At 45.6% G+C, this 27951-nt stretch overlaps 1 protein-coding gene across 7 annotated transcripts in view; it reads right to left on the reverse strand.

Moving 5' to 3' along the window:
• Nucleotides 1-27951, reverse strand: part of MORN1 (MORN repeat containing 1) — a 255307-nt gene that overhangs the window by 208160 nt on the left and 19196 nt on the right. For all 7 annotated transcript variants that reach the window (XM_088671655.1, XM_088671657.1, XM_088671656.1 and 4 more), the window contains exons 7-10: nt 14742-14838; nt 13024-13134; nt 9165-9288; nt 6118-6308 (exon numbers count right to left, since the gene is read on the reverse strand). In XM_088671655.1, the coding sequence (XP_088527781.1) occupies nt 6118-6308; nt 9165-9288; nt 13024-13134; nt 14742-14838 (523 nt within the window). The remainder of the gene's footprint in view (nt 1-6117; nt 6309-9164; nt 9289-13023; nt 13135-14741; nt 14839-27951) is intronic.

Below are 27951 nucleotides of genomic sequence, written 5' to 3' on the forward strand. Positions count from 1 at the left end.
GCAGACATCCCTGACTCCTACCCTTCTCCTACCTGGACAGGAGGCACATTTCATTCTGTAGAATAGCCCATAAAAACAGCTTCAAAGAGTCCACTCAAAGAGTGATTTTGGGGAGCTCAGGGGTCTCCAAGGAAAAGCTTTTGCTGCACCTGGTGCAAAGTCCCTATTAAACCACCCCCAAATCTAGAAAGCAATCCCATGGTTCCCCCACAAAAGTGACATTTACATATATCAGAGCAGAGTGTCCCCCACTGTCCTGCACACCCCAAATCTCTCTGCTTCAGTACTTCTCCCCACAAAGAAAATACATTTTAATCCATGATCTGAAACGTTCCTAACAAAACATGCTGGCGGGGAGAACCAAAGCAAGAGAGGGCACGTTTATTTAATAACCCAAATCTTCTGGTAATTTAATAGTGGGGGTCAGGTGTTAAATAAGGGCTCTTATAAACATTTATTTTGGTAGCGGGGGGAAGCAAAAGCCAACTGAATTCAGTATGACGAAAACAAAGCTGGTAAGAGGGGCCAGCGGAGCATATCGCACATGTTGGGGCTATCAAAATAAACTCTCTAGAGTACAAAGATAGATGCAATTTTAACTACCACTCCGTTTCTCTCCACTTTGTTAGCAAGTTGAGTGTATTAAGATGCAAATCGTGTATTTACAATGTATCAAGTTATATGGGGTGGATTTAATATTACAGTTCACAATAAACCAAAGTGATTAAACTTTGATTCAACTCCCAAGATCTCAGCATTCAGGCTCCCATGAATAATTCCAGGAATAACTGGCCTGTAAAATAATACTGGCATATTTATAAAGAAAAGTGTTAGCTCATCTGTTACTTCATGTCCTCTAGGAAACCAAAACAACAATATAGGCTGTGAATGTATATACCGTGTTTCCCCCTTTTTAAGACACCGTCTTATAACTTTTTTTCCTCAAAAAAACACACAGTGTCTTATTTTCAGGGGATGTCTTTTTTTAAAAAAAAATTATTACTGTTTTTATTACAGTACTTGTAAAATACAGTATTACAACTTGTGGCGGGCTGGACCGTGTGTGTGCGCACACACACACACACATACACATACGCCCATGCCTTCCCTCCCTCCCCGCGTTCAGATGGAGCAGGCTGGGCTGGGGAGGGGGCACCCCGTCGACACTGGGTCTCAGCTTGCGCTGAGGGGCCGCAGCCACCCTGTCAGGAAGGGCCCCTATCCCGGGGTGTCCATGACCGTGCTGCTAATGTGCCACCGCCAAGCAGCACAGAGGAGTCCTCCTCCTCCTTCTCTTACTGCTCCTTCTCCCTCCTCGCAGGCTCTCTGCTCCGCGGCGCTGCTGGGCTCTCGAAGCGTTCTGCACTGCAGCAGCCGCCGGTTCTGGGCTGCGGAGAGAGCAGGCAGGGCGAGCACACGCAACCTGCGGGAATTGATGCGCTCCCGTCTGCGGCGCGTGCAAATGGCCCGGTAGGTCGGGTCTCCACACAAGGCGCCTTCGCCGCCGTAGCTGCAGGCTTCCCGCCGGGGCCGCCTGCAAAGCGCCGCGCCGAGGCTCCCCGGGAGAAGGCGTGCAGGGGCTGAAGCCAGAGGCAGCGGGGGGCATATTCCGGCCCCGGTGATGTCAGGCCTCCCCATGGGACCGGGACCGGGAACGGGACTGGGGGGGGGAATCTCGCTCAGCTTCGTCACTCTCCCGGACAGCAGCAGCAGCGAGAGGAGTGCACGCTCGTCCCTGGCGTCACAGCCTCAAGCGCAGGCTGGGGAAGAGGAGGCGAAGGAGGCGCGCTCAGTGCGGTGGGGGCTGAGGCATGGTGGAGTGCTCCGAGCCTCTGGGAGCCGGCAGGAGGAGGAGGAGGCTTGCCGGGTCGTCACCCAGCAGCGCGCGCAGAGCACCCCGAGCCTCCGGCAGCCAGCAGCAACAACAACAATCCCAGAGGCTCGGGGCGCTCCACGCACGCTGCTGGGTGACGACCCGGCAAGCCTCCTCCTCCTCCTGCCGGCTCCCAGAGGCTCGGGGCACTCCACCATGCCTCAACCCCCACTGAGCGCGCCTCCTTCGCCTCCTCTTCCCCAGCCTGCGCTCGAGGCCACGGTGCATGCAGCCGCCTGCTGCCCAGCCTTTTTGTTCTCCTAACCCCTCCGTCTTGCCTACCTCGAGCCTCACATTGTTCGCCTCTTCGCCCGCAACTCCATCCCGAGACGCGGAAAGCTGCTTCGCGCAGCGGCATCCGCCAAAAAGCAGTGTGACTCTCGCGCCCCCTCTCCTTCCCCCCCTCAGGAGTCCAGCGCAAGGTCCGGCACTGAGCTCTGCCTGCGGGGGCCCCGGAGGATCCGCGCACACCCTTGCCTCCCCCTCGGTGGCCCTGTTCGGCGGCAGCCCACGCCGCTTGCCAGACATCCCTCTTCGCTGTGACTTCTTTCTCTGCTTCTCCTCCTCTTGCCAGCGTGCTGGGTCCCACTGGCTGGCTGGGGCACTCAGCGGTCTCGCTCCGCGGAGTATGGCTTATTTTCGGGGTATGGCTTATATTTCCTAAACGCTTAAAATCCTGCTATGGCTTATATTATGACTACGTCTAAAAATAGGGGAAACACGGTATGTATAAGATGAGTAGGCAGGTTTGACTCACTGGGACTATAATAAACCTTGATACACAGCTCTGAGTAGGTGGATTTTAGGTAGAAAGAAAAAGGGGCCCTTGTGGGTTGGTAAATAGATAGACCACGGGTGTGCAGAACCCCCCCCCCCATCTCACCCAGAGCAAAGCTATTTGGGCCCCCTTAAAATTATTTGGGTATTTCACACCAATTCACTTTAATGTGTATGGAGGAAAAACTGGAGGTGCAATTCAGATGAAATTATGCATCGCATGGGCAGAGTGAGATGCAGGATGCTTGAAGGTCTGGCTAGGACCGTTGAGAAACCTGGGTTAAAATCCCTGGTGAGTCACCCTGGTGAGGCTGGTCACCCTCTCTCAGTTTAACCTACCTCGCAGGGCTGTTGTGAGAATAACATGAGATACTTCCTATGCACACTGCCCTAAGCATCTTAGAGGAAGGGTAAGATACAAATGTAACAGGGACCCTACAGACTGGTGGGTGTCCCCCCCCCCCCGGTGTATTCTAAGACATGTCATTAATGCAATAAAAGTGCATTAGTGATGAATTTCTAATGGACCATCCACACATCATTCTGCTTTGTTAGCTGTTCTGTGAGGCTGCCCCAATGTTACTGCATTACAGCTACCCAGAAAGGCAACTTTTGCACTAAAGGTAAAGGGACCCCTGACCATTAGGTCCAGTCGTGACCGACTCTGGGGTTGCGCGCTCATCTAGCATTATTAGCCGAGGGAGCTGGCGTATAGCTTCCAGGTCATGTGGCCAGCATGACAAAGCCGCTTCTGGTGAACCAGAGCAGCACATGGAAACGCCGTTTACCTTCCCGCTGTAGCGGTTCCTATTCATCTACTTGCATTTTGACGTGCTTTCGAACTGCTAGGTTGGCAGGAACTGCTAGGTTGGCAGCACTACAGCACAACAAAAGCAGGACAAAAAATAAACCGATACATTTGTGGTATAAGAAGTTACAGGATTTCGGGAGTCAATTAATGGGCATGCACTGATTGGAAAGAGAGGGGTATATCAACCCACAAACGTTTGGAAGTACAAACAGTGCTGAAAGTTGGATCATATATAACTGGACTGATGCCATCATGAACACAAATCATCATGAATGCACAATATAAAGGACATCGGAGGGGGCCATAGATAGACCAGGTTTTGCACCTCCAGCAGCTGCAGGAGTGGCTGTGGCAAGGCTACTTCTCCCAGTCTAGCCTGGTAGGCAAACCACATCCATTCCTAATGAAGCCAGGTCTTGCAATGGCTACACGTGCCTTAGTAACATACAAACCAAATTATTGTACTGTGCTCAATGTGGGGCAAATTTGGATGAGTCTCGGGAAACTTTAGCTGAGACAGTTTGTGGCAACGAGAGTGTTGGTGGGTCCTCAACCATGGAAGCACTTGACATCCTTATTTACAACAGCTGTTCTGGCTTCCCAGAAATAACGTTAGAATAGCCCTGACGGATCAGACCAAAGGCCCACCAAATCCCACCATCCTGTTCTCCCATTGGCCAACCAGGTACCCCAATGGGAATCCTGAAAGCGGGACCTGAGCGCAACAGCACCCTCCCCACTTGTGATTCACAGCAACTGGTAATCAGAGGCATATTGACAATGGAGGTAGCCACTGTGACTGGCAGCCATCCAAACCATGGTACAGGCATGGCTGGTTAGGACACAGGAGAAGGCTTTCTCGAAGGTTGCTACAGAACTCCCCACCAAATTTCAGGCAGTGAAACTCATGAGTTTCTAATGTATTCTGTAATTTATTTATTTTATTTGTATGCCACCCTTAGTGACACAAGCATAGAGGGAGGGTGTGGAGGAGGGCTCTTACATATTTTCTTAAATAAATTTGATTTGCAAATGGTACAGTGCATGGGAGAGAGGAATGGAAAAGCCAAGCATCCTATCCTGAGCGCCTTGCACAAAGCAGTAAATAAAGAGATAAATTAAAAACTAAAATGGATAATGATGAGTGCCTGAAAGATCTGCACTGCTCCATACTGGATCCTATATTGCCACATCATCTCAGTGTGACGATACTGATACTGGTGTTCAGAAAGAGCTTTTGTTTTGTACGTCATGTTGTTTCCCTATGTGTGAAGCGGATGTCTCCTGTTTTTAATTTCTCTTCTGATACAAGTGTTGGGATTAGTGCCCCTAATCCACAGATCTTTGTATACATCCATAGCAGGCTGTAAACACTCAGCTGAACACCAGAACAGGGAGGACTGTAGGAAACTTTCTTATACCAAGTCAAACTCTTCATCTAGTATTGGCTGCTCTGACTGGCAGCAGCAATCTGGTATCTCAGGCAGGGGTCTTTCCCACCATCTGCTACCTGAGGTTTTCAAAACTGGATATGCTAGGTAAACCTGCCTTCTGCAGGCAAAGTAGGTGCTCTAACACTGACTCACCTGAGCCAGACTGCTAGTCCACCCAGCGCAGAGGCCTTTTCCCATTACCTACTAATCTGGAGAGGGCAGGGATTAAACAGGTGACTTTTATCTTTGCAGAACATGTGCTCTTTTCCAGATGCTTACTTGCAGAACTGAGGTTTACCTGGGCAGCAAGGCCTAGAAAGTGGAATAAGTTTTGAAGGGGCTGAATGAATTCAAAATATTTGAGAAAGAATGCTTTAAATGTTCATTCTATTCCCCTCTTTTCTTTCATGGAACAGGTGGCAAAATATAAGTGGGGAAGCTGTTTTTATCATTAAAGCTTGCAAAGATGTATGGATGATATGCAATGCAGAGGAGCAGGGGAATCAAAGGGCTGTCTCCTAGTCCTACTCAATAGCAGACCCAGTGAAAGTGATGGGTCCACTTAGGACCATTCATTTTAATGGGCTTATTCTGAGTAGGACTTAGCTATAACTCAAAGGAAAACTGCTCTATTCGCTAATGACCTTCTTGCTTCCTTGTGTGCACATAACAGGGCTTTAAGCAGAATCTCTACCTTGGCCTCAGAGACAAAGCAATACATGCCTCCACTCCAAAAGGCAAACTGGTGCTTTCACTACATGCCTCCTCCTCCTCCTCCTCCTCCTCCTCCTCCTCCTCCTCCTCCTCCTCCTCCTCCTCCTCCTCCCTGCAACACTGGCATACTTCCCAAGCAAAGGCAACATGAGAATGCCAATATGGTGTTACCGCTGAACACTTCCTGCCTAATTCATTTTTAACAGCATGTTTTGACTGATCAGAGAAGGAAAAACCCACCCAAAGAAGCTGCATAACAAGCAAAGGCTATTCTGTCTAATGCGGGGGGGGGGGGGAGAGAAACGTATTTTTTAAAATAAATCTATTCAAATTATTATGAGGAATGTCAATGACAAATCTCCTACAGCCTGCAAAATGCTTTTAAAGCTTCCCATTAGCATGACAAAAGCAGTCTCAAGTTGTTTCACTGAGGGGGTAGAAGATACCTTTTGTATCTCCCTTAACTGCAAAAGCCAAGCACTCAAGCTAAATCTATGATCTCTACTTACCATAGCGGTTGCTAAGGGCATCTCCTGCACCACCCAGGGGTTTTGATCCAGATTCTGGTTCTAAGGCACTTGGGAGTATTAGCAGTTCAAGCAGGGCAAGTTGATTTTCACCAACAGCAGGCAGGGCAGCTTGCGGCTTCTGGCTTCCAGACGTGACAGCCATCAAAGGATACTGAATATACTCAAATCCACTGCCAAAGGAAACAGGATTGGCATTATTTTGCACTGATAAGCTTCATAAACCTTAAAAGAAAGCAATCCAGAATTGATGTGGGATACACTATGAGGGCTGAACATGTGAAGTTCGTACAGAATCACATCACTGGTCCATGCTGGCCAACCATTCTGACAGGCAGTGGCTCTCCACAACGTCTCAGGCAAAAGTCTTTCTCAGCACACTGTCATTTTGTGATCCTTTTCATATGGGAGATGCCAGGAACTGAACTCAAGACCTTCTGCATGCCAAGCAGAAGGGCTTTATGACTCATCTAGGGCTCTTTTGGGTTAAAATATATGAAAGTTACAGGCCCAACTCTCTCTCTCTCTCTCTCTGCAGTTTGTCTGTCAGATTTGGAAAAGATGGCCTTTGGCCCTAGCTCTGTACATCAAGGTTGTTGGGATGACCTGCTTCTTGCTTGTTAGGTCTTGGTGACCTGCAGTACCAACTGCCAACAACTGCAACAGCCGTGTTAAATCCCCCCCACCAGCAGTTGCACAAATTCTTCCCTTCATTTTGATGGCGGTTTCTACTTAAATCGGCTGGAGTACAGCCTTTTTAGCCAGTGTTTTTAAAGTGCATTCCAAGCTGATGGCCTGCTGTTATTCTTACAGGGTGGAAAAGAGTGGAAAATACCTTTCTCCAATCTAAACTATGTGCCAGGCTTTCACAGGTTAGCAACCCAACTCTGTTTGAGTGCCCCAATATTAAAGAGTGCTACGACTCACAAAATCTGTATAGTGGCAGAAAAGTGTTATACACACTCAACAGAGGGAAATAACATACCAATCTAAGGTAATCCTAATTTATAAGTGATATTCAGGTGTTGTCTGGTGGGCAAGTACATATTAGAATCAGAGAAACATAAAGTTGTAGGGGATCTTGAAGGCCCTCTAGTCCAACTTCCCTGCCTGATGATGCAGGCCAGTTGTTCCTAAACCTTTTCCCTCATGGACCACATGAAAACTGATGAGCATGTGGGTGAGCCACCCAATGACTTTTCTGCCTGTTGCAGTGCAGGGGTCAACAACCTAAAGCCCATGGGGGTCCTTTAACTGGCCCATGGACCTCCTCCGCCCGCTCGGTTGGCTCCCATGCACCGTGCTAAACCGGCATGGAGCAGAGCAGGGACCTCCTTCCGCGACGCTGGCTGGCTTCCCATTGGCTGCAGAAAGCTCCTGCAGCCAATGGGAAGCTGCGCACACCTCCTCAGTGCCAGAAGGAGCGCCGAAAATAGCGTTTGCGCATGCAGGCGGCATGTGTGTGCACTCTGGCCCACCGCGGTGTCTGTGGGACCGTGAACCAGCCCAAGTCACAAAAACTTTGCCGACCCCTGCTGTAATGCACTGTGCTATATGCTGTATGAACTTTAATTGTATTTTTATTGCTTTCTTTATACCTTATACTGTACTGTATTTTATGGTATTACAATGCATACTGTACTGCATTACAGGTAAAGGTAAAGGATCCCTGAACAGTTAAGTCCAGTTGAATTCAACTATGGGGTACAGTGCTCATCTCTGCTTTCAGGCAGAGAGCTGGTGTTTGTCCACAGACAGCTTTTCCAGGTCATACGGTCAGCATGACTAAACCATTTCTAGCACATGAAACACTGTGACGGAGGCCAGAGCACAGAGAAACACCATTTAGCTTTCCGCTGCAGTGGTACCTATTTATCTACTCTTGGCAGTATGCTTTTGAAGTGCTAGGTTGGTAGGAGCTGGAACAAAGCAACAGGAGCTCACCCTGTCACGCAGATTCAAACGGCCGACCTTATGATAGGCAAGCCCAAGAGACTTGGTGGCAACATGGGAACCACAGTGCCACCCACATCCCTGCACTTCATTACAATTTATGTGGATTTCAAACTGTAGTGCCGTACAATAATGCCACCTGAAGGTTTTGGACCACTGGTGGTCCAGGGACCATAGTTTGGGAACCCCTGATGTAGGCAATCTACAGTTAGAGCATCCCCGATGGCAGTCCAGTCTCTGCTTGGAGGCCTCTGGCTTTGCCCAGCCTACCATGACATGGCTGAGATGGCAAGTGGCCCATCAAAAGAAATCAAAACACCAAAAGAGCACCAGATGCCAAGGAGTCCTGACATGTCCTGTGTTCCCAGGCTTGGTCCCCACTCCTAATTCTTGGCTGATTTGCCTTCTTCAGTTCCAACTCCTGGTGCCTGGCTCCAAACAGCTGCTCACAGCCCAGGCCTCAGAGGCCTCCTCAGCAGCTCACTAAGGATGGGGAAGACATTCTTTTTTACGCTATCCTTCCTAATTCACATTTCCCAAAACAACATGGGAACTAAAACATAGTCATCTTTCAAAATTTACACTTCTCCTAATTCTGAAATGCAGTTCTCCAACCAAAAAAAATGCATCCTAGAATGTGTATATAAGAGGGTGATGCGGATAAATGTGCATACATTAATGAAAGTAACATAAAGAATGCATGTTTGGGGGGGGGGGATCAGGAGAAATGCACAAGGAACCGCTGACAAATTTTAATGAGTTAAAAAAAACAAAACCCCAAAACCCACAAACTGACGCAGAAATGTGGCATACAAACTTGAGATTGGAAAAATGAGAAACTGCGAGAAACAAAACTGACAAATTCATCCATTCCTATCAGTGTTCCACACGCCTTATCCCATGAATTTTAACCAGATCCAGCTAGTTGTTGAGGATTACTTGGGACCTGGAATGTGCTCAAGAGAAGCCAAAGCACGTCGAGGAAGCACTTTGAGCTGTTCAGCGTGTTGCTTCTCCATAACACGAGTCTAGGGTCACAAGAATGAACGGAATGAATTCTTCCCCATGTTACTTACAAAGAGCTTTTGATTGGCTGCCTCCCAGTTTGCTCAAGGAACTCATATGAATTGGTTTTTAAACTTTCAGAAAACTGGCCTGCTTGGATACCAGCACTGATCTCCAGCAGTCGACCACTCTCACCTATCAAGGAAAAAAGAGCAGAGGGCAAATAAAACGATTATTTAGTTATTTTCTCTGCAGGCACCTGCAGTGTTAACTGTTGATCTGCACACAGAACAGAGTGAGAAAGGGGACACCTGCATGTGTTTCATTTGGTGGTTCTGTCCTCTTTCCGCATTCACCTAGGAATCATTATTTTTAATCTGCGTGAACATTTGTATTTAAATATGTATTGTCATGAGTTTGGAGGGTCAGTGGGGATTATATCCTGGGTTCCTTCCAATTATAGAGGTCCTGTAAGCTGTGAGGGCAGAATGTGTAAGAGAAAGCCTGCCAAACCAGTTCCTTTGTCAAGAGAATGACTTTGGCTGGCTAGCACCATGATTTAACATATCAAAAGAAGTTGCTCTGTGCCATAGGAACAAATGGGTGGGCCTTTCTCCCACCCACCTCACTTGAGGTATGTAGGAGAACAATAGCCAAATTATTGTGTGTTTAAGCTGTAAGGGTGGCTGCTGAAAGCTGGAGAGAGAAACATGCCGACTCTGTACTGGACTTTGGGGGCTCCCCTGGAAACCAAATGGGGCAACCCAACCTGTTGGGATGCTAATGTTGTGAGTCCCTCCATCGTATGCTCAGGTTGCATATATCTGTATATATTGTACATATGTGACAAGCCACAAGAAAAACACAAGCACAACCCCACTCTCCCCACACACATATTCCTTCCGACAACCTATTGGCTATCCATTACTAGCCTTATCCTCTGTCACAGTAGGGCATGGGACCCAGGAGCTTGTGCCAAAGGCTTCACAGAAAAGGTGGGTTTTAGGAAGGAATTTGAAGGAAATAAGAGAAGTGGCATCATGTAGGTATTCTGGGAGGCTGTTCCAAGCATACAGGACAGAGAGAAAGGGTTGAGTCTTTTGAGGAATCAGCAGAGCTTTGAAGGGTGGTGGAGCTTGAGGAGCAAAGATCACTGGCACAGATGTATCAAGATCTAAGAGTGGAGTGATAAAAGATGGAGAAAAGGCAAGGAGGAAGAGCTCTTCCCAAGGCCCTGACCTTTCTCTGGCTCTAAAATTATCTTAAAGAGGGTGCCAGGGGAAGGGCTTTAGGACAGTGGTAGAGCAACTTCTTTGTATGCTGAAGGTGCGAGTTTCAATTCCTAGACTCTCTAGGAGGTAAGGCTGGGAATTATCCCTGCCTGAAAACCTGAAGAGTCAGTGTAGATAATACTTAGCTGGCCAGACCAATGGTCAGATGCAGTATAAGACAGCTTCCTATTAGCACTGAATATCAATCTGGGACAGCAAGGAGAGATGTCCGTAGCTGCCGGTGTTCACCAGGATGGTGGTGCTGAACTGATTCCATTCCAACAGTGGTACGTCAACTGAATCAGTAAGTATGCCTCGAAGGAAGGCCCACCTTCCACAGTAAGACTAAGCACGAAGGTTTAAGATCAACATCCTTGGGGAGGGAGCCTAGCTCAGTGGCTGAGCATCTCCAGTTGGAAAGACCAAACAACAGGTGGTGGAAATGTTCCCCTTTCAGACTAAGACCCAGGAACTTTCAGTTAGAATACTGGACAAGATTGACAAAATAGTCTAACCTGGTTTTAAGGCAGCTTCCTATGTTCCTGTGATGTCCCCCTTACTTCCTACAGGTGGCACTGTATTCGGCAAACTACTCTCTACGGCAGCTTCCTCTGTTCCCTAGGGAGGTCATTCTGCAGATGGAGTCTGAGATGGTCTTCTACCCGGTCACCTTTCACCTAACTTCAGATGGCATGAGGAATACAGAGAGTCTGAATGTGACCCCAAAGTTTGGGCAGGTTCACATGGCAGAGGATGGTAGCAAGGTCCAGTATGGTTTCAAACTGGATGGGGGACCATGTGTTGAGATTCCTGCATTTCGGGGGTGGAGGTGGGTTAGATGACCCTCTGGATCCCTTCCAACACTCCAATTCTATTTGTAGATGTCCCGCTGCTGAAGCCTTTGCCAGCCTTATGCCCTCCAGATGGCTTTGGACTAGCACTTCCATCAACCCCATTCTGCACTGCCGGGAATCAGGCTGGTGAAGGCTGCGCTATTGTAATAATTGTCCTGTTACTTCAGATTACCCATTAAGAAGAAAGAAGTAGGTGTTTTAATTCAAACTGTGATGCTAGGCACGAAGGTGGGCATACGTTCCAGACAATGCATTGTAACTTAGCACCCTTCCAGCTCTGAAAACACACATACACAAGCCCACAGTCAACAGAATTGTCATCATTTCTGGAAAATGTACTTAGTCATATTCATTTAATTACAATGTTCAGCAGGTGGCCTTTACTTCTTCAGAGTAATCCAAATCGGAAAGATACAAAGCACACAAATGATTTTTCTGTTGTTAACAGAAAGCCTCCCTCCTTCTCTCGCCCCCCACCTTTTTCTTTTTGGTCAGAGGTTCGTATTGAAAAGTTTTGCCTTTGTAATAGTCTGAAGCAATAAATGAGAACATACAAAGAGCTAAGATGCCAATAAAAACGAAAGAGAACTATGTGAATCAGAACTAAACATGGTTTTCTGGGACTAAGAGGCAAACGATAACATGAAGCTTGGCTGGAGAGGCCAAAGAACAAAAGCAACTGGAACAAAAAAAAGGGGGGAAGGAGGGGGGAGAGGAGTTTCTAATAAAGGGAGGTGTATTTTTGCTGATGAACAGTAGACATCATCATCACCATAAGCCTCTAAGATAAGTGATAAATGGGAACCAGTACTGTATTCATAAAAAGAGAATTAGCCTGAGCACATACACCATACATTTAAAGTACATTGCTTCCACCAAAGAATCATGGGAACTGTGGTTTACCCCTCACAGGGCTACAGTTTCCAGGAAACTTAACAAACAACAGTTCCTAGGATTCTTTTTGAGAAGTCATGAGCTTTAAATGCACAGTGCGTACACAGTCTCATAAGGGTTATCTTGGCCCTGAACCACCTAACCCTTAACAAGTGTGTCTGTGTATGGACATTACAACCCATATTGAATCCATCCACTGAGGAGGAGGGTTAGATCATCTCCACCATCTGCTGTGGTCATAAATCCCAGCAAAGTAACCCCAGGAACTGTAGTTCCCTGGGAGGGATTGGGGCTCATGCACAAAACTACAATTTTCAGGGTTCTTGGGTTGAAAGTCATGGCAATTAAACCAGTTGATATTTGCCCACATTTGTAGTGTAGATATGCCTCAAGACGAATTTTGACAGAATCTACACTTGAAAAGCTTTTCAGTTTACACATTTGTATTTTTAGATATCTACCCAGTCTCAACCTGCTTTCTGGTATGTTTGTGTGTGTGTGATTACAGTTTATGCAAAAGAAACAGTACGCAAACTGCCTTTCGATCCAAGGCCCTTTAAAAGCCTGATAACAAAATTTAACACAATTGTTATGCACTAGTATGTATGTCAGTACATGTACTATACTTTATAAACCGCTTAGAAGCCTATTTTGGCATTAAGCTGTACATAAATGATTAAATATCCCCATCATTCTTTTTTCCTTTTTAAAGTAAAGAATGCTGGGTCCTTGGTTTTTGGATTTCTGTTCAAGATTGTGATAAGTCTTTTACACAGCACAACATTGGGTTGTATCCCATGCTAGGTGTACTCAGAGCAGACCTACTGAAGTTAATGTCTAAGTTAGGTCCATTAATTTCAACAGGTCTACTCTGAGTAGAACTTACCTTAGTTAAATAAAAAAGTTCTTACTTTCACAAATCTCTCCTTTCTCGTTTTCCAGCTGGACTTGAAATGTATGGGAAGACCCTTGCACTATCTCAGTAACCTCTGGTCCCATAATCACAATCTTCTTTGCTTGTCCTGCAAACATTCAACATATCTCGGTTAGTCAGTTTGCTGAAAAACCAAACTGGGAGTGGTGTTCAACTTACCTTTTATTCAAAGTAGACTTACTGAAATTAATGGACCTAACTTAGTCATATTTATTCATTTCAATGTGTCTACTCTGAGTAAAATTTAGTTTACTACTACCCTGGAACACACATAGGCATAGGAAGCTGAAATCAGATCAGTGTGTTGTATCCAATTCTAGTCCTGCTGAGTAGATCCCTTGAAGTTAGCAGAAGTGACTAACTTAGGTTCATTCATTTCACTGGGGCAATGAGTATAACATAAATTGATACAACCCCTAGACTCTTGGTACATCGAGGTCAGTATTGGCTCTTCTGATCAGTGGTAGCTCTAGAGCAGGCATGTCAAACCTGCGGCCCTCCAGATGTTTTGGACTACAATTCCCATCTTCCCCAACCATTGGTCCTGCTAGCTAGGGATCATGGGAGTTGTAGGCCAAAACATCTGGAGGGCCGCAGGTTTGACATGCCTGCTCTAGAGGATCTGAGACAGAGGTCTTTGCCACCCTACCTGGAACTGGGAACCTTCTGCATACAAAGCATGTGATCTACCAGTGAGCTACCACTTTTCCCTGAGTGGTGGGGATGATTTCAGGATCACTTAGGATTCAGACCTAGGTTCAGTGAGCCCTTCAACCCTGAGTACAAGTTCATTCAACAGACCAGCACAATCTGAACCCCCCGCTTAGCCTCCCCATCAGCTGTGCCAGAATCCAGGTTGTGTTCTCTGGCTCAAGGCTTCCAAGGCGATGGGAATGTGCTGCTCTGCAAAGGGAGAATGCCAGGCAATTCATATCACGCCAGACCATTCTGGAGACTTCACCCTATAAGAGCTGACACTGGCCTTCTGCACCTGAAGAAGACCTGATCCTAAGAAGCCATGGTTGCTCCAATCTGAAACCCTGTAGTTCCCAATCCAAACTCCAGAATCCCTAACATTCATATAATACTGGAACCAATACTTTCATCCACCTCTCTCTTGAATTTAAATATGTGCACACATTATTCACACCCACTTGGAAGCCAGCACTTTTCCCACACATGCTGGTGGGGCAGAAGACAGGGAGACCAACAGTAGGTGGAGCCAGAGCCAATGACAGAGGCAGTGTCACCTCTTGGATTGGTTGTAAGGAAGAAGGCAGGCAGGTGGGAGCCAACTGAAGGTAGGTTGAGGTTGGTGAGGCAATGCCCCATATGCCATAATGGACAAGCCACCACTGGGCCAAACACCAATATAGCTACAGCACACAAATTATGCAGCAGGGAAAAGAGGAAGATTTCTTCAGAAACATTTTTTTTTAAAAAAATACCCCCCCCCCCCATGCAGCATTTTCATGTTGTGGCTTCTCATTCCATTCCATTAATGGATTTCTACCCCTCCTGCCAGAAGCCTCCATGCAAAGGGCTCACTAGTGCCTTTGCTCTTTATGAGTGGCACGTCCCAGGGATAAAAACGATGCCAGCACTGCGGCTCAACTGTATGCATCAATAGGCTGAAAGGAAGGGCATTATGCGGAAGTCTCATTACGAACCTGGTTGCATAATCAAAGTACATACCAACAGGGTAGCCATTGAGCCACAGTCCATCATAGATGACACCTGAACAATGGATTATAGAGCCCTGTCCGTTGAATGTGTCATTTCTCCACTGTCCCTTCAAATAGGAGAAAAAGAAAACAGAGAGAGAGAGAGAGAGAGAGAGAGAAGATATGCGTTGGTTTCAATTTTAGACTGCAACATGGGTGACTACAGAAAGAAGGGATTAAGCCAGGCGCAATAGCAGAGCGGGTGGCCCTTGGGGGCGTCTTTAGAAACACTATTCCAAAATTGATGTGAATGTGTGGAGGGTTAGAGGCAAGGCAGCAAGGACTGGGGGAGGGCAGTCAGAACAGCAGCCCAGGATTTCAGTATCATACCAGTGACCTGAAAACAGGCATTTTCTGCTATTGCCCCTGTACTATGGAATGCCCTTCCTTCTGCCACATGTGAAGCAGCAACCACCAGTAGCATCACATGTGTCCTTTTACCCAGCCTCTCCATGACCCGTAGGATTGAACCCTGATTTATGTGTTTGAATTTCTGTTTTGTTTCATGTGCTGTGCACTGCTTAGAATTTTTTAAATTCTTAGTTTATAAATGCTTTTAAAAAGGGACCCAGGTGGCGCTGTGGGTTAAATCACTGAGTCTAGGGCTTGCTGATCAGAAGGTCGGTGGTTCGAATCCCTGTGACGGGGTGAGCTCCCGTTGCTTGGTCCCAGCTCCTGCCAACCTAGCAGTTCGAAAGCAAGTCAAAATGCAAGTAAATAAATAGGAACCGCTACAGCGGGAAGGTAAACGGCATTTCCATGTGCTGCTCTGGTTTGCCAGAAGCGGCTTTGTCATGCTGGCCACATGACCTGGAAGCTATATGCCGGCTCCCTCGGCCAATAATGCGAGATGAGCGCGCAACCCCAGAGTCGGTCACGACTGGACCTAATGGTCAGGGGTCCCTTTACCTTCAAATGCTTTTAAATAAACAAAAATGGCCTGTAAACAGAACAGAGTTTGGGGAGAGTTGAGAGTTATGGACACCTCTGATAGCATAAACCTCCCCCTCCCCCCAATAACCTTTTTAAAAATGCATTCATGGTGATTTGTGCTTATGCTGGGATTGGGATGGTTATTTGTGATTCCCACATTCAATACCACCTGCACCCGCAAAAGTTTTGGGGTATTGCATATTGCTTTCATTCCGATCAGTGCATGTTCTGTAACTTCCTGCTGAAATCCTGTAAATGCTATGGCTGGCAGCCTCTGAAGGAAGATGAGATAGAACGGGAGGGAGAAGCAAACCACTGACTTTGGCTGCAATTTTGAGCACTTGAGCCTGTGCTCTTTCCTCCTCTCTCCCCTTCCTTTTTCCTCATGCAACATGTCTTTTTAGATTGTGAGCCTGAGAACAGGGGCCACCTGGGTACTGATGTTTGTAAGTCATACTGAGAGCCTTTTCAGCTAAAGGGCAAGATATAAATGCTATAAATAAAAAAAGGGAGACCAGAAAAAAACGACAACAAAAAAGTATGGCTTTTATGGTGATGGTGTCATCAGAGTAGGCTACTTCTGCATACAGATGCCCTGGAAACAAAACTTATTGTGTGGCTTATAGATAGTTGGCAAAAACCTTTCCCCCCTGAATTCCAGAATGTGTAATTTCTGGGTGCTGTTATGCTCTATTAGACTGTCCACCACACTGCCTTTTGATCCATTTTATTTATTGATATTATTTTATCAATAAAAGTGGGAGGGTTAAGACACTCGGAAGCAGCCTTGGAAGGCTTCTTTGGTGCCAGGCCATACAAATGCAGCCCCTGTTAACAATTAGTTGCTGACCAAGATCTTACAATTGGTGGGTCAGTGGCAAGAGAGCCAACAATGGCAAACAGTGCAAAGGGCTTGCAAGCGGGAGAGAGAGGTGTGCCAATGTGAGAATGTCAGGCGACATAATGCTGGGATACAAAAAGAAAGAAAGAAACCAACCAGGGCCAAACTGAAATGGGAGGTTGGCTTACAAAGGTAGTAACAAGGGAAGTAACAAGGCATCTACCAATCTGTGGCAGCCATCAGGGCAAGGCAAGACTCCGAGAACAAGCACTGACAAAAGACATAATTGTGGATGTATAGTTTTTTCAAAAACATTGGAAGGAAGTGAGGGGATATAAGTTGGTGTGGATTTTTGTCTTGTGGGCGCAAGTGCCACAGGATACTGAGGGCTAGCAAGCCTTCCCTTCTCCATTCCCAAAGCTTTGAAGCCACTTCACTCAACTGCCTTGGCTGCAAATGAAAATCCGTACACTTATGTGTGTGTTTTGTGTGGCAGTCGGTTGAGTTCCTGGTGCTGCCAGCTGACAAGCGGTGGCTTGCGCGGAACAAAGTGCTACTATAGCTCTAAATTTATCTGAGCCAACCTCAAATCCCAGATGGATCCAGAGACTCAAATTCTGCCACTCTCTCTTTTTTACACCCTTAGCAACTAGTATCCAAAATAGAGGGGGAGGAAGAGAGAGAGAGAGAGAGAGAGAGAGAGAGAGAGAGAGAGAGAGAGAGAGAGAGAGAGAGAGAATGACTGCACGGGCAGCCCAAAAACAGGCATTGGAAAACATGTTGCTGCAGCAACTGGGTTTATTCTGTTCTTTCCATCACTCTTCTAAAGCGTTTCACAGAAATACTTCTACTGAGAATATCATTGTTAAGAGGCAAGCATTCTGCGGTGTGTGTGCTTTAAAAAGAGCCATGGCTTCTCTGCGGGTATTAGAAGCTCAGGAGGAGATGCCAGTTTATTTCGGCAACCAGGGATGCTTATTAATTTGCCTCTGGGCTTAAGGAAGTGTCCCGATTGGTAACAGCCCTGCCCTGGGACACCACTGCAGATTTGGGGGCTAGGGTGGATGCAGACAGCAAGAGATATAGTGAGGCTGAAAAGAACAGTGCTGGAATAGATGGGCAAAAAAGTATGACTTGGAGTCACTCAGCTCCCATTTCTGGATATACACAAAATCAAAAACTGTAGGAGAGTAGTGTGTTTTAAGCATATTGCTGAGGTTTCTTTTCTTTTCCATGCCCCATGAGGAGTATAACAGGTCACATGACAAAGAAGCACCCATTTGAAACAAAGCAAAACACAAAGGGGCTTATGGCTCTGGCACACACAGAAGGCCATTCAACATGCAAGGGAGCAAAGCTCAGTGAAAAGGCAAGTTTGTTGCATGCAGAAGGTGTCCCATGCTTGGTTAAAAGGGTCTGGTAGCTGGTGATGGGAAAGACCCCCCTCTGCCTGAGACCCTGGAGAGCTGCTGCCAGTTAAGAGACAAACCATAATGGGCTGGGTGGGTAAGTTGATGGACCTGGAACAGGGTATCTTCCTATATTCTTGTTCCTACAGCATCAGTTGGTCCGTATGTAGAACCAGTGAGCCCAGTATGTTGCTCTGCACTCCTTGGGCATGGGTGGGGTGGGGTGGAAGGAGGAGAGTGAAAAATAAATGGGTAAAATGAACTTTTAGGTCCCAGGCTGGCTTCTGGAGCACAGAACGTCACTTGTGAATCCTGATGGCAGTGCCTAGTTCCTCAATGTTATGAAGAAGCAGGAAACTGGTTTGTTCTAAGTGGTAAACAAATGCTTTAAACTTCCTCATATCACACACAAAGGACCTGGGAAGCACACAAGCCCAATGCTCATGTCCCTTCTTCTTGTCACAACAACAACAAAGCCAGTGGCTGTGCTTTGATCCCAAAGAGCATACTTGCAGCAATTCTTCTCCCATTTTCTGCTAGCCCGTGCTTCAAGATCTGCAGAAGACACCATCCACATTATCCTACTGATGAGCATAAGCAAAGCTCATGCATTGGCAAAGCATGGAAGGTCCTTTTCAGTTGTGGCACCCCAATTGTGGAACTGTCTCTTCTGAGAGCTGCAGTTGTTTTCCTCCTTAATGAGTGTCGGGCATGGCGTGAAAAACACACATCTCTAAGCCAGAGTGATGCAGCTTGGTTTTCTGTTAAGATTTCTGCTGTGGTTTTGTTTCATGGTCAAGATTGTTTAATAGCAGGGATTTTTATTTGGTTTTTAGTTTAAAGTTCACTGTTGGACAGATGCTCTGGGATATTTTTGTTTTTAAATGAAGGGTTAACATCACACCATATCAAGTGGTAGCCACATCACACACTGCACTTTAGCCACTTCTGCTCCCGTTCTCATTGCTGCTTATGTTCACTATGGGCTCCAGTATTTTCCTATGGTACCATTCATGTGCATTTGTGAACAAGAGCAACTGGTATGAACGAAGGAGGCGCTGGGCCTGTCAGTGAAGTATGGCATGCAAAAAAGGACCCCAGTGCAATCCTTGACACCTTCAGGTAAGGCTGGGAAAGATTCTGTAGAGCCACTGCCAGTCAGTGTAGACAAAACTGAACTAGATAGACCGGAGCGCCAACTCCACATATGGCAGCTGCCTATGATAAATTGCAATGGAGGATCAATGTGTACAGTTTCACTTCAGTACAAATAAAATTAACTTAAGTACCTGCCCTGAAGAAGGTTTAAAAATCAGACATGAAGGTTAAGGTCTCCTCTCACTCCCACTACAGCATCCAGCCCCCACAGCTGGGAAGGCGACAAGCAACCAGAGCAGAGGCAGACACATGCCAGTCAATCTGGAAGTTTATAGGAATTACCCAGTGGCTTCTCTCAATTACAGTCTGCCTAGGTCACAAGCAAGGGACCTCAAGCTTAAGCTGTTAGTATCCAACCAGCAACAATGGTAGCATTAGAAGCAGAGAATCTGTGCCTGCCTAAGTCCTGACACAAGAGTGAGAACCCAAGGGGCTGCTTAGATTACTTTGGCATGAACAACCATAGGAAACCGGCTTTATGCCACACTTGAGACAAGAGTGATTCAAATCTGCAAAAAACAAAACAAAACACGACCACCTGGGGACTGCTCCAGAATGCATCGTCACGGTCACCATGCATAATTTTTGTTAAATTTTTAAAAAGGCTGTCCATATCCTGCCAATTCTCACATTTATCCACTGTTTGCATCACCCTCTCTACTCCACCCCCCCCCCAACCCAATACAACGTGGCCTCCTACTCCATCTCCCCCTGGCATGGCTTCCTAGACCAGCCTCTTCTCCCAGATGGCAAGAAGAGTGGGGGCAAGTGTTTCTAAAAGTTGCTTAGCGATGTAACACACAGAAAGGTTTGCAAATGCTGACATTCTTGAAAGCATCCTCCGTGCTAGTCGCGTGTGGCAAAAGAGTGCCAAGCGCATGAACAGCCGGAGCAACAGAGGGGCTCTTGGGCTCAGGGTGGGAGGAAGGGGGTGGGAGGAAGCCACTTACCATCTAGACAGCAAATGGAGGGGGAGCAGCCACAACCTTTTGTTAGCTGGCTATCTCATGCTGTGGGTTTCCAATTAGAACCAACCCTTCCTTTGTTTCCATCTGGTCCTTTCCGACACCAATTAAACGTAGATCAAAGGCCACATCTATACCACTGTCAGCCCTTAGCAGTGCTCCAACACATGTTGCAGATGGCGGGGAGGGGGGGGTCTGTTTCTGGAGAAAGCAGATCAGGAACAAAAGGGCCAGAGGTTGGAGATGGGATCAAAGGTGGGGAGGTTCTGGATTGGGGATGGGATGTGTGCTTCTGTCTATGTGGCTAGAAGGCAGAAGTTGCTCAGACTGAGGACTCAAGCCTGGGACAACATCAGCTTTACAGAGCCAGTCAGGTTTGCACTGGTTCCTCAGGTCACATGGTCTGGCTGAGTTGAGCTCTAGTGACAAAGTTGACTCAAGAAGCACCCCTGTCTACCTGCCGGAGATCAGTGGCAGAGCATCTGCATGCAGAAGGTCCCGGATTCAATCCATGGTGTCTTCTGACTCTGTATAAGGCAGATACCAATGTCCATAGCTTCTCCCCATTAAATACCATTGTTTATCACCCCATCATTACTGAATATGGCAGGCAACTGAGTTACTTTGTTACGGATACAAAGACGCTTCCATTCCAGTGTAAGGCCATTTCCCATTGCTCACGGAGATGAAAAGACACAAAATAAAAGGCATGTATTGTAAACCACTGGTTTGCAATTGAAGCAATGCTTTTCTTTGACATGAATCAAGATGTGAGCTGCAGTGGAAAATTCACTTCACTCTGCTAGAGACTAAGACAGGGGTGGGACAGAGAATCTAACCACCAGAGAGCCTGGAGCAACTCAAGAGAGGTGTTAACAGATCACTAATGCCAAAGTACGCAACACATTTCCTCCAGAATAGTCTCCAAAAGCAAAGGGACTACTTCTCCAGAGCATATTTCAACTCTGTGAAGCCAATCTAGATGGCCAGTTATGAACGCAGGGGAATACACTTGGACTAAACGCATGTGCGAACGTCAGCTGCGTCCTTCTCAAAGAAAAACACCTGTCTCTTGATGCACAGTTATTGTTCTGTCTGAATCCCTGGTCACCGATTCCCTGGGTTGGAAGTGGAAAAGAGAGAAGCTATCTACTCCAAGTAGAAGCTGTCTACTCAGTTCAGGAGGGGGGGGCTGAACAAAATGATCTCAGTGGGCTCCTACTCCAAATTGTGCCCTCACCACTGCTACAGTGACTCATTTGTGTCTCCCTTTGGACCTAGTCCACACCATCACATCCTGGTCCCCGCTTCTTCGAGCTCCTGCCATCGGGAGGGAGATACAGAACAATGAAGGCGAGAATGAGCCATCTCAAGAACAGTTTCTTCCCTAGAGCAATTTCGGCCTTAAATGGAAAGTCTGGACTTTGAATTCATCTTATTTTTACTTGCCATTTCATATTGTATTGTTTAATTAATGTTTTGTAGTTATTTTAAATTTATGTGGAGTGCCTTATCTGAGTGGATGGAGCAACCGAGTAATTTCATTATTCCCGCAGGGGGGCAATGGCAATAAAGATTATCTTATCTATCTTATCTTATCTTAACAGTTCTTCTCATTGTTTGCTCTCTCAGGGGCAGCAACATGATGGTCATGTGATATCAATCCCTGGCTGCTTTCCTGAGAAAGAGGCAGCAGGGAACATACTTGCCAAGTCTCCCACTGAAAAATGCGGGATCAGCAGCGGTGCGGGACCGGAAGTTGCGTAGAAGCAACTTCCGGGGCCGCTCTGCCCATGTGTGGGCACTGGAAATAGGGCAGAGCGGCACCAGAAGTTGCTTCTATGCATGTCCAGTGGCCATCTTGGTGGTGGCCGCATGGCGGCGGCCATTTTGGTGACGGCTGCCGCTATGCGGCCACCACCAAGATGTCTGCCGGGCATGCGTAGAAGCAACTTCCGGTGCCGCTCTGCCCTATTTCCAGTGCCCACACATGGGCAGAGCAGCACCCACAATGGAGGCTCCCTGGCAGGTAGGAAATTCAGGGGATTTCAAGGATTTTTCTCCATTCGGGAGAACAGTGGGAAACAAGATTAAAATCCGGGGGTTTCCCACGAAAAATGGGATACTTGGCAGCTAAGGCAGGGAGTGTGCAAGGGGCTTGGGTCCAGCATAGCCAAAGAACCATCTCCTTATGATTCAGCCTGTCCATTAAGGTAAGCAGGGAAGATCCTCTTGCATGCCCAACCCCATCTGAGATACATTTGGTGAGAACACATGAAAGGGCTTTCTTGATTGTGGAGGCCCGAATTCCCTGCCCCAGGAGATGTGCCTGGTCTCCTTTCTGATGGTATTCTGCCCCTGTGTAAAGGTGTTCTGAGTTCAGCAGGCATTTGACCAAGTTGTTGTATGGTTGTTGTTGTTTTTACTCTTTGCCCCTAGTTTTGACCCCCCCCCTCTCCTTGAGTACTTTTGATCTGCCATTCTCCCTTTTAATTTATTTTTCTTTCAGGTTTTATATAAGCTGCATTGGGTGGTTCTGCTGTTGGGACCAGAAAGATAGGATATACACATATTTTATATAGATATGCAATATTCAAAGCAATTGCTGGAAGACTGCAATGTAAGATTTCAGAAGTATCAAGGAGGCATGTGTCAGGATTGCAACCCACAGCATGCCCTCAACTTGGGCTATAAAAGGTAAATTCCAGAGATGGAGGACTGCAATTCCATAGCAGAGCACCTATTTGCATGTAGAAGGTTCATGTTATATCCCGATAAACATTTATTGTTGGCATTTGGGAATGTTCCCTAATTACTTTAGTTCAGTTTCACTTTATTTTCCATTGCCTGCAGTTGGTAGTTCATTTCAGGAGAAGCCTACAATTGGCTCTAATATTCTCACCCCCGTTGGATGGCCTGGTTATTGAATTATTGCAATCCCAAATTCAATCCCAGCAAACAAAACAGGTAGGAGGCAATGAAAAAGATATCTGCTTGTGCCCTGCCTTGGTCTGGTGCCAGAGCCACAGGTAAGGGGAAACTAAAAGCTCAGGACAGGAGGCTGCCCAAACCCTGGAGGAATAAGGGAGCAGCAAGGGCAATCCTGTATTTTTGAGTTTTTATATTGTAAACGGCCATGTGATCCTTAGGTGAAGGGCAGTATAGAACTTTAATAAATGAAATGAAATGAAATGAAATGAAGGGTCCTAAAGAGAATCTGAGCTGAAGCACAGTGAGGCAGTATAAAGGTGGGCTTCAACAGCTGGGTCAGGAAGCAAAGCTGAGATGAAGCACAGCAGAGAATGCAAAGGTAGGCAAGGCATTAGCAGGCATCGGTTGCAGAGGGGCTGGTCAGTGTCAAGCTGTTGTGCAGAGGGTGGTTGGATGATGAGGAATGGTAGAAGCTCGAATTGGGAGAGTCTAAGCTATAGGAAGGTCCTAGTGGGTTGGGGAATGAGAACTTGGGACCGCTAGAGCAGTGTGACACAGAGGAGGTCCCAGTGGATTGGGAGGTGGAAAACTGGGTTCTGAAGAAGGGCCTAAGTGCTAAACTGTGAAGTGTGAAGGTGACTATAGCGCCTTCCCCTGTCACCTTTGTCCTCACAACAATCCTTGGCTAGGCCAATCAAGGAATGCACTTGGGTCTCTGCAGTGTAAATCTACTATTACATTAGCAGAAGACTTGGAGGTTGATCAGGATCTAATATATTGGAGAGAGTAGGGGAAAGGGGCCATTTCTAGGATTTGATTATGTTATGCAGGCTGTTAAGTTTGCTTTTCTACTCTCTTAATTTTAGATTCTTTAAGTCTCAAATTTATGTTTGATTTTAATTACGGTATGTTGTTTGATTTGATTTTTTTTTGTTTAGAATCTATGGATTGTGAGCCGCTTGGGGCTTTAATTTTGAAAAAGGGGTATACAAGTTGAGATTTCATCACCATCGAACACTCTTGCTAGTTTTGAAAACATCTTCCCTTAAGGACAATATCCATTCACAGTAAATTCCAAAAGTCCTGGAGCACATTTTTGTTGCTGCTAAAAAATGGCGATAGTATCCCCTCTTGTGACTTTTTGAGTGATTATGCAGATTGCTCTCTTCTGAAGTACAACTTAAGTTTGGCTTCATTAAAGTTTTAAAATGTATATATTGGGTACTGTATTGCTCTCTTTCAGAAGAGCATTGGGAGAGAAGGTAGGGGCAGGCAGTGTAGGGCTTCTTGAGCTTATAAATAAGGAAAAGGTGTTTTGAAATTAGTGGCAAGAAAAACATGTATTTAACTTTAAGGAAGCAATTTTCACTTAATTGATAGTATTTCTGTTTCTAACTGAGCAGCTATTATGCCTCTTATTGCAATTAATTTTAGTTACTTCAGTCTCATTGTGCATGCCTCTGACAGCATATCATTTCCCTAAGCTTCTGTTTGATTGATCCAGAGCCCAAACAACCACATTATCTGGCGTCAACTCATTGCTCTGCCTTTATTTTTAAAATATTTTTGTAGTGGTCTCACACAACAGTCTAAAACACATACAAGAGATCCATCTTGGAAGTTGAACTGGAAAGTACCTAAATGGCAGAGCAACTGTGTGATGACGCAGACAAAAGATAGACTTTGATCTGCCAGTAGATTCTGGATTATTTGCATAGCCTCCAAATAGTTCAAGAGCAGGGTGGTGAAGCATATTTACTATTCCATCATGATGCCACTTTATGAAACTGATCATGTGATTAAAGTGACAAATTCTCTTATAATCCCATCACAATATGTGGAGGATATCTGCATTTGTATTGTATATATACATACATACATGGAATTATTTTTAACATGTTTGCATTGTTTTCAAATGTATGATTTTTTTTAAAGGAGCCGCTTTCTTTTTTAATTTGTTTATGCATTTTTCAGTTACAAAGAGTTATATTTATTCCTGTTACTTACATTTTTTCCTATTCCATCTTGCATGGACTTTCCAACCTATCTTTCCTTGACATCCTAACCCAAACTCTTTGGTTTGCTGCAACTCCTTAATTCTTTCACCCTTTGTTGCTTGCTGCTGTTCATATGTAAGTTTACATTTTCACCACTTCTTTTTATATACTCTTCTAGTTGTTCCCACTCGCTTATCACCGTTTTTCTATTTGTATTTCTTGTTTTGGCCGTCATGGTGGCTAATTCTACATATTCTATTCGTTTAAGCAGCCACTGGTCTTTTGTCGGGATTTTCCTCACCTTCCACATTTTAGCTTGCTGCCGCTGCTTTTGTGTAAAGGAAGACTTTTTTTTTTACTTTATCTTGAATTTTCTATCCTATTATAGGTAACGGGAATGCTTCTGGCTCCTTGGGAAAGGAAGATTTAATCATTTTCTTTAGTTCTTAATAAATCATTCCCCAGAATTTTTTTGTGAGTTTGCACTGCCACCACAAATGAATTAACGAGCCCTCCTTGTCTGAACATTTCCAGCCTAAGTTGGATCCTCTTTTATACATTTTAACCAGTAAAGGAGCTGCTTTTAATCTGCGTTTACACTTGCTCTATGGCTATAAACCTTTTGTGATTGTCTTTTTTATATCTTACGATGCCACCTCTCTCACCACATTTCGACGTCCAACCTCCTCTACAACCAAATGTGGAAGACCTCGCACCATTATTCTACCTCGGGAAATGAATCTGCTGGTTTATCTCACCTCATCCCAGAGGTTAAGAGCATAATAAGACCCTGCTGGATCAGGTCAATCTAGTCCAGCATCTTGTTCTCATAGTGGTCAGCAAGATGCCTGTGAGAAGCCTACAAGCAGGGTTCAAGCCCAAGGGTCTTCTCCCCTCCCGTGGTTTCCAGGAACTGGAGTTCAAAAGCATTACTGCTTCCAACTGTGAAGGCAGATCATAGCCATAATGACCAGTAGCCTTTGATAGCCCTCTCTTTCAGAAAAGTCTCAGGAATCTTCAGTTAGCCCTGTATCGGGATGTCTGATGTGCTACATTTTTTAATTTATGCTATAAACCATGCAGAGTGGTTGGCAAAACCCAGCCAGATGGGCAGGGTATAAAAAAATATAATTATCATTATGCAAAGTACCGATAGGTGCTGCACCGCTGAACAATGACTCCTCCCCATACGGATGACTAAAGAGTATGTTTTATACATGTTGCCCATGTGCCCTTATTCTGATGTATCACCACAACCTTCAAGGTCCTTAGACCTGCAGAAGGCAGGGGCCATCACACCAGATCAGCCACCGTTTCCCTTCCTTGAAAACACCAGACCAGGCTTGCAAGTGGGAGAAATTGGGGACAACGCAGACGGCAGAGCCCTGGGTCAAGAAGAGGCAGGGTGTGCCTAGTTTCAGAATCCATCCCTTTAACTCTGCCTCACAGAGCGCAATGGGAAGAGCTGAAACAGCCCTCACGTATTTCTTGGTATGATGGAATCTTGAGCTTTAAAGAGAATGACAAAGAAAAAAGAAAGCTGGGAATTGGCCAATACACAGAGAAATGCAGGCCCTGCAGCAAAACTGGTCCAGTGTGCAATACTTCTCCCCATCAGTTTTCTTCCTACCTACTCCCCCAACCCCATCAGTCATCATGCCATGGACATGCTTACTGTGCTGTTTCAAGGCTTTCCCCTCCATTTGGGGTACTGGGGGGAGGGGTTGAAGCGTGTTTGAAGAATGCACTTGTGCCCAATCCCAACTACACTTTCCAGGCTTCTAGAGTGAAAAGTCATGGACGTTAAACCAATTTGATACTAGTTCAAGTTTATTTTTCACTCTTTTTGCTTATTCTAGATTAAGCTGTTACCAGGTGATGACAGACTGAATAAAGAAATTGCTGTAAAAGTGTAGTTTCAGCAGGACTATTTCCTTCTCATCTAGGAACTGTGAGCAAGCTGAACATATTGTTAAATACAGACTAATACCGTAGATGTTGATCTACAAGGATTTTGTCCTCCCCTCCCCATTCACTCTGTCTTAATTCTAACCCTTGCTTAAACCAGTTATCTGGTTTAAGGAAGCTTTCTTTTCTTTTCTTTGGGCATGCTTTAATGCCTTACCCTCAGAACTTTTTAGAGGAATATAATAAAGCTTCTGTAAGCAGCATATATTGTCCTTGGAATAACAAAGGGGTGGAGTCAGTTTTGCATGTTCTTTTTCAATGTAGATTGAAGCACAGAACTACAGAACTCTGATATACCGCATTGTGCAGTCTTTCACTAGCCAATCTTCATTGGAGGGCTCTAACTTTTAAATCACATGACAAACTCCAAGATTCCTAAATGTAGTGATTTCACTTAACTCATCATCGCTTTTTATGTGAGCTCATATATTTTTATGTTCTGTAACATTTTTATTTTATTTGTGGTCAGAAAATAAATAATATCTGGATATGGAAGCAATCCAAGCAGGCCAATTCACACCATGCCTGTTTTTCTTTCCCAGCTGACACTCCGTTGGGCTTTTGGAGGCCATAGTTCTTGTTGGGCTGGTTTTTCCTTTGCTTTCCATTACAATTTCCAGACTTACAAATGTCTGCATAGTAAGGCACTCAGGTGTACAGAAATTACTACCTTATTTTGTGGTGTCCCAGTTCTACTTCCAAACTGATAGGCACTTGACCACTTGAGTTTGCCATCAGAGCAGTGCCGGATTTACGTATAAGCTAGACAAGCTATAGCTTAGGGCCCCACTCTCTTGGGAGCCCCCCAAAAAAAATGAAAGAAAAAAACCTGGATGTACATTTCCAAAATATAAGCCTGCTCCCTATATATAGGGTGCCTACATTCTGCATGTGCAAAAGGCTTTAAATACCTATTAGGTCCACAAATTATCATATAACATATATTCAACACAAAAAACAGCAACAATTTGTTGTTGGC

This window comes from Zootoca vivipara, chromosome 6, assembly GCF_965207765.1.
Source record: "Zootoca vivipara chromosome 6, rZooViv2.hap1.1, whole genome shotgun sequence".
Lineage (NCBI taxonomy): Eukaryota > Metazoa > Chordata > Lepidosauria > Squamata > Lacertidae > Zootoca > Zootoca vivipara.